Here is a 13,839-nt window from a genome sequence, read left to right as displayed (position 1 = left end):
AGGTGACTTATCAATGTTCAGTTACTACACAGCTCCTGTATGTCTGTATTGAAGCCATATGGCTGGGTTTATTTATTTCAGTATTAAGTTATTTTATAATAATATCCATAGGAATGATGATGATTGATATATAGAGGCTAAATTTTCCAAATTCATTTGTGTCTCCTCTGGGCATTTCTTTGGGATATGTTCAGATTTATGGGTTGGTTTTTTTTTTTTTTTTTTTCCTGATTTTAAAATAATTTTCCTTTGTTGTAGGATGAGCAGTTCTTAGGTTTTGGCTCAGATGAAGAAGTCAGAGTACGAAGTCCCACAAGGTCTCCTTCAGGTATGACCCATTAAACATGACCCGTTAAACACATGATGCCTTGAAGTTTTGTTTGTTAAGAGACTGACTTCCCCTTGCCTTCTTTGCGTGTAAAAGGTGGTCTTAGATTTCTTTTGGAGAAATTGTTCCCTTTCCCTTACACTAAGTAGGAAATGGCTTATGAACTAGCGCTCTTTATGGGGCTCCTCTCTGTTAGATCACTTTTGGTTTATCTTTAATTATGCTTCTCTATGGGAACCACCTGTGGCATGGGCCTAGATTTCTCTTGAATGCTTATAAAACTTGGTAGGCAAAATGAAGTTTACTTACTAATGATAGCATCCTCAGATTTATGCATTTTGAATTGTACAAATAATTTGACCATTGTTTTATTTTGTATTATTATTATTTTTTTGACCGTTGTTTTAAACAGATGAAATCTGGTCTACTTTTGTCAAAGAACTAAAAACAAAATATTGGCACTCTATAAAACTGTTTTACCTGATCCTTGAAAAACTATGTTAAAGAAGATAAAAATGACATGGGTGTTTCCATTTGTTAACAATATTTGCCATTGTTCTCACCAAGAAAATATCTAGAATGAGTTGAAATTCTAGACCTAACAGCAGTTTCCTGTGAGATGATCCTCAGTGGAAATAACATCTAATGGCGTGCAGAATTCTGTTCTGTATAAGAGAGGGAGATAGATCTTATGATGAAAATAAATTCCCCACTTGTGCTGCCATTCTGACTTCTTGTATGGTTGTCTTTGATTTTATGTAGATAGATAGGCTAGTTAAATATGATGTTAGCCATGCTTTTGGTTCTTGTCGTTGACGTTTGTGATTGTTATCATTTGCATTTCATTCAAGAGTCATCATGTACTATATAGTAATCTAACTCAAACACAGTATGTTAACAATTTTTCCTTTCCCAAGTGGTGATAGTATTGCTATTCTAGCTGGAAGGACTTAACCAGTAGTATTCCTGTACCTGTGCCATTTAGAGAGTAGCAATTTTCTCTTTTAAGATGTGATAAAATCTTAAAACTTCATATCAGAAGGTGATTTTAGAGATTGTCTAGTCTAACCCTTCACTTATAGATAACAAAATGAGGCCAGGAAAAGACACGCTGAGCAGTTACTTCTAACTGATTTGTGAGTTCTTTGAGTATATTGTGGATTATGGAAGTTAGCAGCAGAGCTGGACTTTTCTCTGTTGTGCCTTTTTCTACGTGTTCACCAAAAGTTTCTTGTAAAAGATGAATCAAAGAGGTTTTCAGAATTAGTAAAGGCCTGTGAGTGGCCACATTCAGATTTACCAAGATTACAAGGAATCTTGTGATGTACATCTGGGTAGGGTTTAATTTTTTGATTCACAACCCTTGATGGTTTCCTCTTGTTTTTTTTTCCCTTGGCTGTCAGTGTATCTTGAATATTGTCTTTTTTTTTTTTATTAAAAAAAACCCATCTATATACTTTATTATTTTAAAGAATTGAAGCATAGTTTTTCTGCTGTCCTCTAGTCCATTTTGTTGTAATTTGTTGTTTTTAGTAAATACTGAGAACAGATATGTGAATCCTTAATCTGTTAAGAGAAGTCTCAAGTTAATTGGTGAGGAAAGCATTTATATTTAGAAAGCTCAACAATCAGACCTTTGTTGATTTCTGTTCTGTTAGGAAGCCAGTTCCATAGTCTAAAATGTTCATCATAATGGCATAAATCTCTTCTGGTGCCTGTTAGGGGAAGTTTTAATCTCAGAAGAATGTTGAGTCATATAAAACATTGAAAAGTCATGAGAGAAGAAAAGATGTGACAGACGAGGCGACTCTTATTTATACATTTAGAAAGTACAGACAATGCAAAGAATTTTAGGGAGTTCCCTGGTGGCCTAGTGGTTAGGATTCTGGGCTTTCATTGCTGTGACCAGGGTTCAATTCCTGGCCAGGAAACTGAGATCCCGCAGCAATACCCCCTCCCACCCAAAAGAAAAGAATTTTAGAAAACTGTGGTTTTCTGAAGCCTCTTAATACATAGCAAATTGAGTTGATTAAATGTTGGCAGATTCCTTTTATTTAGAATAGAAGAAATCTGATTTAAATAGTCAGTTTGCTGTTGACGTTAATTATGGTTAAATCTTTTTTGTAATTTAAGACTGGTTCAAGAGCCTATAGGTAGGGGAGTAGATTAACGGATATCTCATGCCATTTCACTGATTAGTTCACCTGCCACTGAGTTCAATGATCTTTTTCTGATGTCTCATGAATGATTTTTTTTTTTTTTCAGTGAAACTTCCTTAACTTACTTTGGCAAAGCAGATTGAAAATATAGGAAGCTGAGCAGCCTGTAGAAGTTGGTGTATTATTGTAACCTATGGAAGTTGGTATATTATTGATTGGAGAGCACCTTGTTCATATTTATTAAAGCCAAAATTCTGAGTTGAAAAAAAGGGAATGACTTACTATAAATGTGTTCTCAAATGTTACCCTTGATGACTAGAATATGGAAAAGGTCATACAGATTTTTTTTAAACAGATTTTTTTTTTAAATTCAGAAAAAAAGCCTTATTCACCTAAAGATGTAAGAAAATTAGTTTCGTATATTAACTGCTCAGTTGAAAACCTCTTTGATTATCTTAGTTTTTCTATCAAAAAAGGAGTTAAGGGTTCTTTTAAGTAGAATGTTATTTACTTGATTTATTTGAGGCTGGTTTTTGGTGAAAAGAAACTTAAGCACAATAAAGATGTTTTATTGACTGATTAAACCCAGATAGAGTTCAGTACAGAATGACTTTTGCTAAATTATCTTCAGTTTAGTGAAAACCTAAACTGCAAAGCTAAATATATGCTCTTCATTGTTTAATTTCTATACACAGTTAAAACTAGTCCTCGAAAGCCTCGCGGGAGACCTAGAAGTGGCTCTGACCGAAATGCAGCTCTCCTCTCAGACCCATCTGTGTTCTCCCCTCTAAATAAATCAGAGACCAAATCTGGAGATAAGATCAAGAAGAGAGATTCTAAAAGTATAGAAAAGAAGAGAGGAAGACCTCCCACCTTCCCTGGAGTAAAACTCAAAATAACACACGGAAAGGACATTTCCGAGTTACCAAAGGGAAACAAAGAAGATAGCCTGAAGAAAATGAAACGCACGCCTTCCGCTACATTTCAGCAAGCCACAAAGATTAAAAAATTAAGAGCAGGTAAACTCTCTCCTCTCAAGTCAAAGTTTAAGACAGGGAAGCTTCAAATAGGAAGGAAGGGGGTACAAATTGTACGCCGGCGAGGACGGCCTCCATCAACAGAAAGGATAAAGACCCCTTCAGGTCTCCTCATTAACTCTGAACTGGAAAAGCCCCAGAAGGTCCGGAAAGACAAGGAAGGAACACCTCCACTCACAAAAGAAGATAAGACAGTAGTCAGACAAAGCCCTCGAAGGATTAAGCCGGTTAGGATTATTCCTTCTTCTAAAAGGACAGATGCAACAATCGCTAAGCAGCTCTTGCAGAGGGCAAAAAAGGGGGCTCAAAAGAAAATCGAGAAAGAAGCAGCTCAGCTGCAAGGGAGAAAGGTGAAGACACAGGTCAAAAACATCCGACAGTTCATCATGCCTGTTGTCAGTGCCATCTCCTCGCGGATCATCAAAACCCCTCGGCGGTTCATAGAGGATGAAGATTATGACCCTCCAATTAAAATTGCCCGACTGGAGTCTACACCGAACAGTAGATTTAGTGCCACATCCTGTGGATCTTCTGAAAAATCAAGTGCAGCATCTCAGCACTCCTCTCAGATGTCTTCAGACTCCTCCCGATCCAGTAGCCCCAGTGTCGATACCTCCACAGATTCTCAGGCCTCTGAGGAGATTCAGGTCCTTCCTGAAGAGCGGAGTGATACCCCCGAAGTCCATACGCCACTGCCTATTTCCCAGTCCCCAGAAAATGACAGTAGTGACCGGAGAAGCAGAAGGTATTCGGTGTCGGAGAGAAGTTTCGGATCCAGAACCACGAAAAAATTATCCAGTCTGCAAAGTGCCCCCCAGCAGCAGACCTCTTCCTCGCCCCCTCCACCCCTGCTGACACCACCGCCCCCTCTGCAGCCAGCCTCCAGTATCTCTGACCACACACCTTGGCTCATGCCTCCAACCATCCCCTTAGCATCACCATTTTTGCCTACTTCTGCCGCTCCCATGCAAGGGAAGCGAAAATCTATTTTGCGGGAACCGACATTTAGGTGGACTTCTCTAAAGCACTCTAGGTCAGAGCCACAGTACTTTTCCTCAGCAAAGTATGCCAAAGAAGGTCTTATTCGCAAACCAATCTTTGATAATTTCCGCCCCCCTCCACTAACTCCTGAGGATGTCGGCTTCGCGTCAGGGTTTTCTACGTCTGGTCCTGCTGCTTCAGCCCGATTGTTTTCACCTCTCCATTCTGGAACAAGGTTCGATATGCACAAAAGGAGCCCGCTTCTGAGAGCTCCGAGGTTTACTCCGAGTGAGGCTCACTCTAGGATATTTGAGTCTGTAACCTTGCCTAGTAATCGAACTTCTGCTGGCACATCTTCTTCAGGAGTATCTAACAGGAAAAGGAAAAGAAAGGTGTTTAGCCCTATTCGATCTGAACCAAGATCTCCTTCTCACTCTATGAGGACAAGAAGTGGAAGGCTTAGCACTTCTGAGCTGTCACCTCTCACCCCACCGTCTTCTGTCTCCTCCTCGTTAAGCATTTCTGTTGGTCCTCTTGCCACTAGTGCCTTAAACCCAACTTTTACTTTTCCTTCTCATTCCCTGACTCAGTCTGGGGAATCTGCAGAGAAAAACCAGAGACCAAGGAAGCAGACTAGTGCTCCAGCAGAGCCATTTTCATCCAGTAGTCCCACTCCTCTCTTCCCTTGGTTCACCCCAGGCTCCCAGACTGAACGAGGGAGGAATAAAGACAAGGCCCCCGAGGAGCTGTCCAAAGAGCGAGATGCTGACAAGAGCGTGGAGAAGGACAAAAGTAGAGAGAGAGACCGGGAGAGAGAAAAGGAGAATAAGCGGGAGTCCAAGAAAGAGAAAAGGAAAAAGGGATCAGAAATTCAGAGCAGCTCGACTTTGTATGCTATGGGTAAAGTTTCCAAAGAGAAGGCTGTTGGTGAAGATGTGGCCGCTTCATCTTCTGCCAAAAAAGCAACCGGGCGGAAGAAGTCTTCATCACTCGATTCTGGGACTGATATTGCTTCTGTGACTCTTGGGGATACGACAGCTGTCAAAACCAAAATACTTATAAAGAAAGGGAGAGGAAATCTGGAAAAAAGCAACTTGGACCTCGGCCCAACTACCCCATCCCTGGAGAAGGAGAAAACCCTCTGCCTTTCCACTCCTTCATCTAGCACTGTTAAACATTCCACTTCCTCCATAGGCTCCATGTTGGCTCAGGCAGACAAGCTTCCAATGACTGACAAGAGGGTTGCCAGCCTCCTAAAAAAGGCCAAAGCCCAGCTCTGCAAGATTGAGAAGAGTAAGAGTCTTAAACAAACTGACCAGCCCAAAGCACAGGTACTCTTTTCCATCTTGCCCGTTAAAATCAACAGTTTCTCAAGCCCCTTCTAGGAGCAGGTTTGGGGCTGTTTCAGTTAATATCTAGTTATGGGAATCAGGAAAAGGTGGTGGCATTTGCAGTGGTCCTTTAAGAACCGATAGGATTTTGATAGGTAGAAAATGATAGAGGAACATTTAAAGAGGAGGAACAGTGTAGATAGAGACAGAAAAGTATAAAATATATGGGAAGAGCAGGGAATAGCTGGACGGCTTCATGAAGGCAAGTGATGAACTAAGACCTGAAGGTGCGTGGGGCCATATTACATTGAATGCCAAGTTGTTTGTACTTAATGGGTTTGGTGTGATGGAATCTCACTTAATTTTGAAGGTCCATGTCTGCAGTCTAATTGTTTCACTGTTGTTTGCTATAGAAAACAGGGAGGGGGCGGATCTTTTCCCCTGAGTAGTGAGTGACTAGAACAGTAGATGACAGGTGTTTGCAGAGTTCATATGAGAAGCACTTGGCCTCAAGCTGTGGCACAGAAAAGCTGTGCAATTCAGTTAGTTAAGATGATAACAAACAGAGTTTGTAAAGTGCAGCACTTTTTAAGTTTTTCTACAAAGTGAGCTAGACACTGGCCTTTTATGAGAAAACCTGCCAATCTTTAGATTGTTGTTTAAAATTGCCATCTAGTAGTTGCATGTTTATATTGACATATCAAGGTTAAAATGACCACAAAGTTAGGCTTTAATGTAATTCAGCCTAGTGGCACATTTGCATTTAGTAATTCTGCCATTTGGGAGGTCTCGCAGGAATATGATGAGACTTCTGACACCATTTTGGATGTTTTTGGTTAACCTCCTAGTGATAGGAGCTGCAGCTCCCTAAAATGTGAGACATTTCTGTTTGGAGCTGTGGCCTTTTATGCCTCCGTTTGTAAGTTATTTCCCCCTCCTTCTCTACTGATCAGAGAAACAGTCTGTTGTTAGAGAAGCCCTATTTAAACGAGACTGAACTCCTTGATAATACAGACTGGCAGCTTGAATTTTTTTGAGGGGAATTTTAAAGAAGTAGTATAATTGGGAATAGAAGCTTAGTTGATTTCTGTTTTTTTATTTGAATCCTTTTCTGCCAATTTTAGAAGTAGGTGATTTCTATATATTGATATGGCATATCAGCTGGGGATAACTAGAGTTGTATGTGTTGACTCTAGACTATAGGAAGTTAATCAACTATACCTTGGCTTCATTCAGTTTTGTTTTCAACACAGATGGTTGTTATTGTTTGTTCTGGGCTTGCCTCCTACTCAGGGTCAAGAAAGTGACTCCTCGGAGACCTCTGTGCGAGGACCCCGGATTAAACATGTCTGCAGAAGAGCTGCTGTTGCCCTTGGCCGAAAACGAGCTGTGTTTCCTGATGACATGCCCACCCTGAGTGCCTTACCATGGGAAGAACGAGAAAAGATTTTGTCTTCCATGGGAAATGATGGTAGGTTGGGGATGACCTTGGGTTTGTATGCTGATCATCCTGTGGGTACGCAGTAGGCTCTGCACAGCATTGTATGTTAGGCTGGGCCCCCCAGGAACCAGATGTCAATGGGAGGATTGACCAGGTAAAGATCTTATTAGAGGAAATACCTGAAATTTGGGGAGGGAGTTAGGAAAGCCTGGGGGAGCTGTCAGCCTGCTCTGTAGGTCTGACCGTAGTAAAGGAGAGCGGAAAGGAAGGCCAGGCAGAATCTTCCTGGAGGCCGTGCAGTATGAGACTGCTCGGCAAGGCTGTCAGGGAGCCCTTGGGCAAACACGGACTGTCAGGAGTCTCATGTCTCCTCGGAGCAGGGCCTACCTTAGTGTCGCTGCCATACTCGTCACAGACCGAGGGCAGCCCCTGTGGTGAGTGTGGCCTCTGTACCCCTGGATTTCAGAGTGCCGTAGCTGGGGCCCGTGGCCAGTTATGCTCTCCGTGGTCGGAGGTTCTGAGACATATTCTTATGGTTACCATATCGTACCTAAACTCTGGGTGACTGCTCAAGTGAAATTTAGAGGTTAGAGTCTTCAGAAGCCTTCAGTTCATATTCTGGACTTTTGGTCACACTGTATTTTGTTTTTAGTGTTCGGATTTCTGCTACTGTCAAGCTGCAAGTTGTAGGCATTTAGAAACTTTTAAGTAATTACTTAAAACAGGCTCTGAGTGCTGCATATGACTATTATAGTGAATTTCGTTTCTGGTGTTCCAGTTAGAAGGTTTGAATGTGTATACTGACATCAGTAGGTTGTGAGAATCTCCCCTCTGCTCACGGGAAGGAACCAGATACTCCCTCAGAGCTGATGACGCATTCCTTTAACAGACAAGTCATCGATCGCTGGCTCAGAAGATGCTGAACCTCTTGCTCCACCCATCAAACCAATTAAGCCTGTCACCAGAAACAAGGCGCCTCAGGAACCTCCAGTGAAGAAGGGACGGCGGTCCAGGCGGTGCGGGCAGTGTCCCGGCTGCCAGGTGCCTGAGGACTGTGGTGTTTGCACTAACTGCTTGGATAAGCCCAAGTTTGGTGGCCGCAACATAAAGAAGCAGTGCTGCAAGTGAGTTCAGGTCCCCCCGGGGGGCTGGCCTTGGCCGCTGGCCTGGCCTGCCGCAGAGAAAACGCCTCCCAAGACCCAGTGTGCTTGTGCTGAGTCTCTTCGAGTTGCACAATGAGTTGCACAGTTGGACTTTGTGCTGTGCTATGTTTGGGTTGCGCTTAAATAAGAATACCTTGGGGGCAGTGCTGGGAACCCTCTATATTTGCTCAGGTCAATCAGGTAGCCCTTAGCCACATGGCTGGTTGGCACCTGAAACGTGTTTGGTGTGACTGAGGAACGGCACTTAAAATTTTCATTTAATTTTAAACTTAGCCACGTGTACCTAGAGCTATCCGTGCAGTTCTGATGGGTTACTACTTAAATGCTGACAAATTTAGGCATAGTATTTGTTAGGTCAGCTGAAATTACCTTTATGGCATTCAGGAAATATTGGTGACATAAGTCTCTCTGCTCTCAAACTCTCAGAATGTTTTCATGCCTGTGGAAGCCTCTCCCACCATGCACATAGCTTGCAGAATCTTAGTTCCCTGACCAGGAACTGAACCCGGGCCATGGCAGTGAGAGTGGAAGTCCTAACCACTGGACTGCCAGGGAATTTTCTGGAAGTTTTGATTATTCTCTTTTCCCGCTTTTTTTAGTCAGTTGTAAATGCACTTTCTACTCTCTGGGGTAATTTGTTTAAAATGGATCCAGAGGGTTGCATAAACAGAAATTTTGGTGTCTGAATATCTCATCAGGTGCCTGGCACCAGGAATAGATATTATCCATAAATATTTGCTGAATGAATGAATAGCATAAATGATTTATGTAAAATATACTTGGGAAAAATGCTGCATTATTTACTTAAGGTGAGAGTTTCTAGGACAAACTAGGTAGTTCTGGGCTTTGGTTTAGTCTGGCCCTAAGCAAGAATTCTTGTCTTGGTCCCATTAGTGGAAGGAAGTGAGACATTTCACAGATCAACAAAAAAGGTACATGATAGCAAGATAAACTTGCATTAAAATAGGCGTTGCAGTGGATTCAGTTCAATTTTAGACTTCGAATTGAGTTTCATTAAGTTGAGGACTGAAATATATATATCCAAGCCCTAAGACAGACCCTGTAGCATTATAGTGGTAGACAAAGGACTTGTTGGGTAGTTTCAGTCCATTTTGTATTCAGATTACTATGAATATTAATCTCATAAGAAAGCAGAACTAATTTGACTATAAGAAATAATGACTGATCATTTTATGTGGTGCTAGTCAGTACTGGGAAGCAAGACATTTGAGTCCCATTTCAAAAATAAATTGATAATTTCTTCTTTAAATCCTCGAGGTAGGTGGAATTGCTGATCAAAGGATTCAGAGACTTGGATTTAATCTAAATAATGAGCAGTCCTTTTTTCAACTCCCAAAATGACCCTGAATAAAGTTTAACTGATTCTTGCCCTCAAATTAACACTTGTTTCAGTTGCTTTTCCTAAATGAAGTTTGCTTATGGTATTCCTTGTTATTCTAGGATGCGAAAATGTCAGAATCTACAATGGATGCCTTCCAAAGCCTACCTTCAGAAGCAAGCAAAAGGTAGTGTTATAAAAAGATCGTTTCTAAAATGCTTCCTGCTTTAATGTCATGTAGTTGTGTACACCTAGTGTAAAGAGAACACGAGATTCTTTTCAAGAACTGCTCTTTCAAGAACAACCCAGGATGGTTGTTGGTGATAGGTACATGGATGTTCATTTTACTGTTGCTTGGAATATGTTTGAAAATTTCCTAAATAAAAATTTTTTTAAAAATCATGTAAAATTACATTATGTTTCATTTCCTCAAAATAATAAAAGTATACCGATTTGACTTACCTACTTGGCATTAACTTTCTTGAGCCTTTCAGGGTCAATGTTAGCTGTAGGAAACTCAGACTAAGATTGTTACGTTCCTATACTTATATTTTATTTATTTATTTTTATCTTTCATTATTTATTTAAATAATGCTGGGGCTTCATTGTGGTGCTTGAGCTAGAGAATTCTAGAGCCCACATCACGAGGACTTCTCCGGTTGCAGCGTGCGGGCTTAGTTGTGGCATGTGGAATCTTAGGATCAAACCAAGCCCCCTGCATTGGTAGTGGAGTCTTATCCACTGGACTGCCAGGGAAGTCCTTTTAATTATATTTTCAATAGACTTTCCTCATGTGAAAAATCTTGCTTTCTGCACCCCACTCCAGCTGTGAAAAAGAAAGAGAAGAAATCTAAGACCAGTGAAAAGAAGGAGAGCAAAGAGAGCAGTGTTGTGAAGAACTCGGTGGACTCCAGTCAGAAATCTACCCCATCGGCAAGAGAGGATCCTGCCCCTAAGAAAAGCAGCAGTGACCCTCCTCCCCGCAAATCCGTGGAGGACAAGAGTGAGGAAGGGAACACCGCGACCCCAGGACCTGAGGCCAAGCACGTGGCCACGCCCGCTTCCAGGAAGTCCAGCAAGCAGGTCTCCCAGCCGGCACCAGCCATCCCCCCACAACCCCCCAGCGCAGCACCACCGAGAAAAGAAGTTCCCAAGACTACTCCCAGTGAGCCCAAGAAAAAGCCACCTCCACCTCCGGAGTCAGGTGAGTGTGGACAGCAGATGGAGCAACCAGCACAGGACACTGGAGTCTTAAACAGCATCTGGAAACCTGAAATGTCTGTTTTTAAGTCTTTGGTACAGGAAAATTAGCTCTCTTCTAACTGTTAAATAATAATAAAAGATAGCGAAAACCAGTCAAGTTGGAGATACTGTGTTAATTTCCTATTTAAAGCCTAGAGTTTAAATAGTTTTTTGTTTTCTCTAATGCCCCCTTCCTCACAGGGCCATCAGTCCTAGAGTCATCATTGCTGTTTAGCATTAACTGAACGTTGAGTGCCATCTGACTGCAGTTTATTTTGAATCCTTTAGGTCCAGAGCAAAGCAAGCAGAAAAAAGTGGCTCCTCGCCCAAATATTCCTGTAAAACAAAAGCCAAAAGAAAAGGTGAGGAGAGATTTGTCTTCTCTGCTATTTCTCAAGCATGGGTTCTGTGCTGTAGGAAGGTGGCCCAGTCCTGAACCATTACAGGATTGAGTGATATTGCATTTTTGCTTTTATGTAGATGGCAGTGGAGTTTCTTAAAATCAGCGTACTTACTTCAGGTTTAAGCTTTAGCTCCCTTTTTTCCCCCTGGTTGTTTTCCCCTTCTTCGTAACCCCACATGCTTATGTGTACATTACAGGCTGCTTAGTATAATTTTTTTCCCCCTCAACATCCTTTAGCAGTATTTGTCTATAACAATCACCGTTCTCTGTGTCCACTATTTTTATTATGTGGAGACAGGTCTTTAAGAATCTTCTGATTCTTTCTGTGCCCCCATAATGGTGTGCATGCACGTCTAGGCCAATGCTTTGGAGCACATCAGCAGTGCTGAAAAGAGAGGCAAATGCCAAGTTCTTATTAAGTTGTGCTCCAGAGTCATTGTCTGTTTCTAACTGTGATGATGAAGCATGGTCCTGCTGTAAATTTGAAATCACTGATGATCACAGAGCTGGGAAAATTGTCTTGAATCTGATAGGCAGGTTACACAGATGTGGAGCGATCAGCTCCAGATTTGATGTGTGCAACTCCCAAGATCTAGAACAGTGGCAGAATAACCTGCTCCCTTCTCATCAGCGTGGCTTCATTGTACTGACAGCCTCAGCAGGCATCATGGACCAGAAGGAAGCAAGACGAAGATGCATGAGAGCAAAAATCCTGGCTTGTTTTTTCCAGGAATATAATACATACTTGCCAATAAAATGCCTCAGTGAGGGGTTGAGGGGGCACTGAAGATTGCTTCTCTGTCTGTATAGGATACTTAAATGGGAAGCATGTTTTCCAGAACTAGTAGTACGGTTTGTTGTTTATGTTATTATCTCTTGTGAGAGTGAAGGCAAGCCAGATGTGGATTTGTTTTTTATCCATCTTCTGTCCCCGCAGGAGAAACCACCTCCAGTCAATAAGCAGGAAAATGCAGGCACTTTGAACATCCTCAGCACTCTCTCCAATGGAAATAGCTCCAAGCAGAAAGTTCCAGCAGATGGCGTCCACAGGATCAGAGTGGACTTTAAGGTAAAAGTGCTCAGTGACCACAGAGTGTATTGAGTATTATGGACTTTATGCGTTTATTTAAAGTTTTTTTTTTACTTTTGGCTGTCTTTATTGCTGCACGCAGGCTTTCTCTAGTTGGCGGAGAGTGGGGCTACTCTCTGGTTGTGGTACACGGGCCTCTCACTGTGGTGGCTTCTCTTGTGGAGCCACAGGCTCTAGGCGCCAGGCTTCAGAGGTTGTGGCACAGGGGCTCATTGGTTGTGACTTACGGGCCCTAGAGTATCTAGGCTTCAGTATCTGTGGGGCATGGGCTTCATTCCTCTGTGGCATGTGGAATTTCCCCGGACCAAAGATCGAACCCATGTCCCCTTCATTGGTAGGCACAAGCTTAACTACCCTGCCACCAGGGGAAGTCCAAGTGTTGTGGACTTTAAATCAAGAAAATGATGTTACCTGGAGAAGGAAATGGCAACCCACTCCAGTATTCTTGCCGGGGAAATCCCATGGACAGAGGAGCCTGGTGGGCTACAGTACATGGGGTCGCAAAGAGTTGGGCTCCACTCAGGTACTAAACAACAACAGCAGAACAGTTTAGGAGGTGAGAGTGTAGTGTTAGACAAACGAGTTAAAAAAAGAAAATGATGTTACCAAAGGCATTGGAAAAGAAGAAATCCTTGCCAGGGGCAGTGGGGGTGGGTGAAGAGCTGCCATTAATAGATGGGTTCAAGTGTGTAAGAGCTCTGGTCACTTGCTACCAGGTCAGTCTGTGAACTGACTAGAGGACAGAGGCATGGAGACAGCCCTGCCCATCTTGAGCTCTAAAGTGCATTTCGATGAGAATCGTGTCTGAGGAAGTGATTGTTTCACGTAGAAATTATCAAACCATGATGATCACTTGAATCAGCCAAACTCTAAGGGAAATCCAGTCCCAGTAAATTTTTGCACTGTGGTTAACAGGTGAGCCTTTTAAGAGATTGTGTTTGAGATTTAAAGTTTTCAAAGCAGCAGTTTTGAACTCATTGGAATGAAGTATTCTTGACATTCTGGTGTCACTCTGTTTTTCTGCTTGTCATTCTTATTTTCCAGGTAGTGTTGTGTCATATGGCTCTTGTAAATGATCTTTTTCTCTCTCCACAGGAGGATTGTGAAGCAGAAAATGTGTGGGAGATGGGAGGCTTAGGAATCTTGACCTCTGTCCCTATAACACCCAGGGTAGTTTGCTTTCTCTGTGCCAGTAGTGGGCATGTAGAGGTAAGACCTCCTGCTTCTTGGTACCCCAGACAGTATGAGAGATTATTTTGCTGTGATGAAAGAAATCATTATATTCTGTTCCGTTGGTTTATAGCAGGCACTATACCCTGTTTAAA

The 13,839-nt window shown here is 42.2% G+C and overlaps 1 protein-coding gene across 4 annotated transcripts in view; it reads left to right on the top strand.

Annotated features, from left to right (window-relative positions):
- Positions 1-13,839, top strand: part of KMT2A (lysine methyltransferase 2A) — a 78,057-nt gene that overhangs the window by 25,849 nt on the left and 38,369 nt on the right. For all 4 annotated transcript variants that reach the window (XM_018059721.1, XM_018059720.1, XM_018059719.1 and 1 more), the window contains 9 exons: positions 259-328; positions 3,183-5,836; positions 7,130-7,307; positions 8,167-8,401; positions 9,902-9,966; positions 10,606-10,983; positions 11,310-11,383; positions 12,362-12,493; positions 13,610-13,723. In XM_018059721.1, the coding sequence (XP_017915210.1) occupies positions 259-328; positions 3,183-5,836; positions 7,130-7,307; positions 8,167-8,401; positions 9,902-9,966; positions 10,606-10,983; positions 11,310-11,383; positions 12,362-12,493; positions 13,610-13,723 (3,900 nt within the window). The remainder of the gene's footprint in view (positions 1-258; positions 329-3,182; positions 5,837-7,129; positions 7,308-8,166; positions 8,402-9,901; positions 9,967-10,605; positions 10,984-11,309; positions 11,384-12,361; positions 12,494-13,609; positions 13,724-13,839) is intronic.

Source organism: Capra hircus, chromosome 15 (assembly GCF_001704415.2).
Source record: "Capra hircus breed San Clemente chromosome 15, ASM170441v1, whole genome shotgun sequence".
NCBI classification, from domain to species: domain Eukaryota; kingdom Metazoa; phylum Chordata; class Mammalia; order Artiodactyla; family Bovidae; genus Capra; species Capra hircus.
The sequence above is the reverse complement of the archived record's forward strand: the minus strand, read 5'-3'. Positions and strand labels throughout refer to the sequence as shown.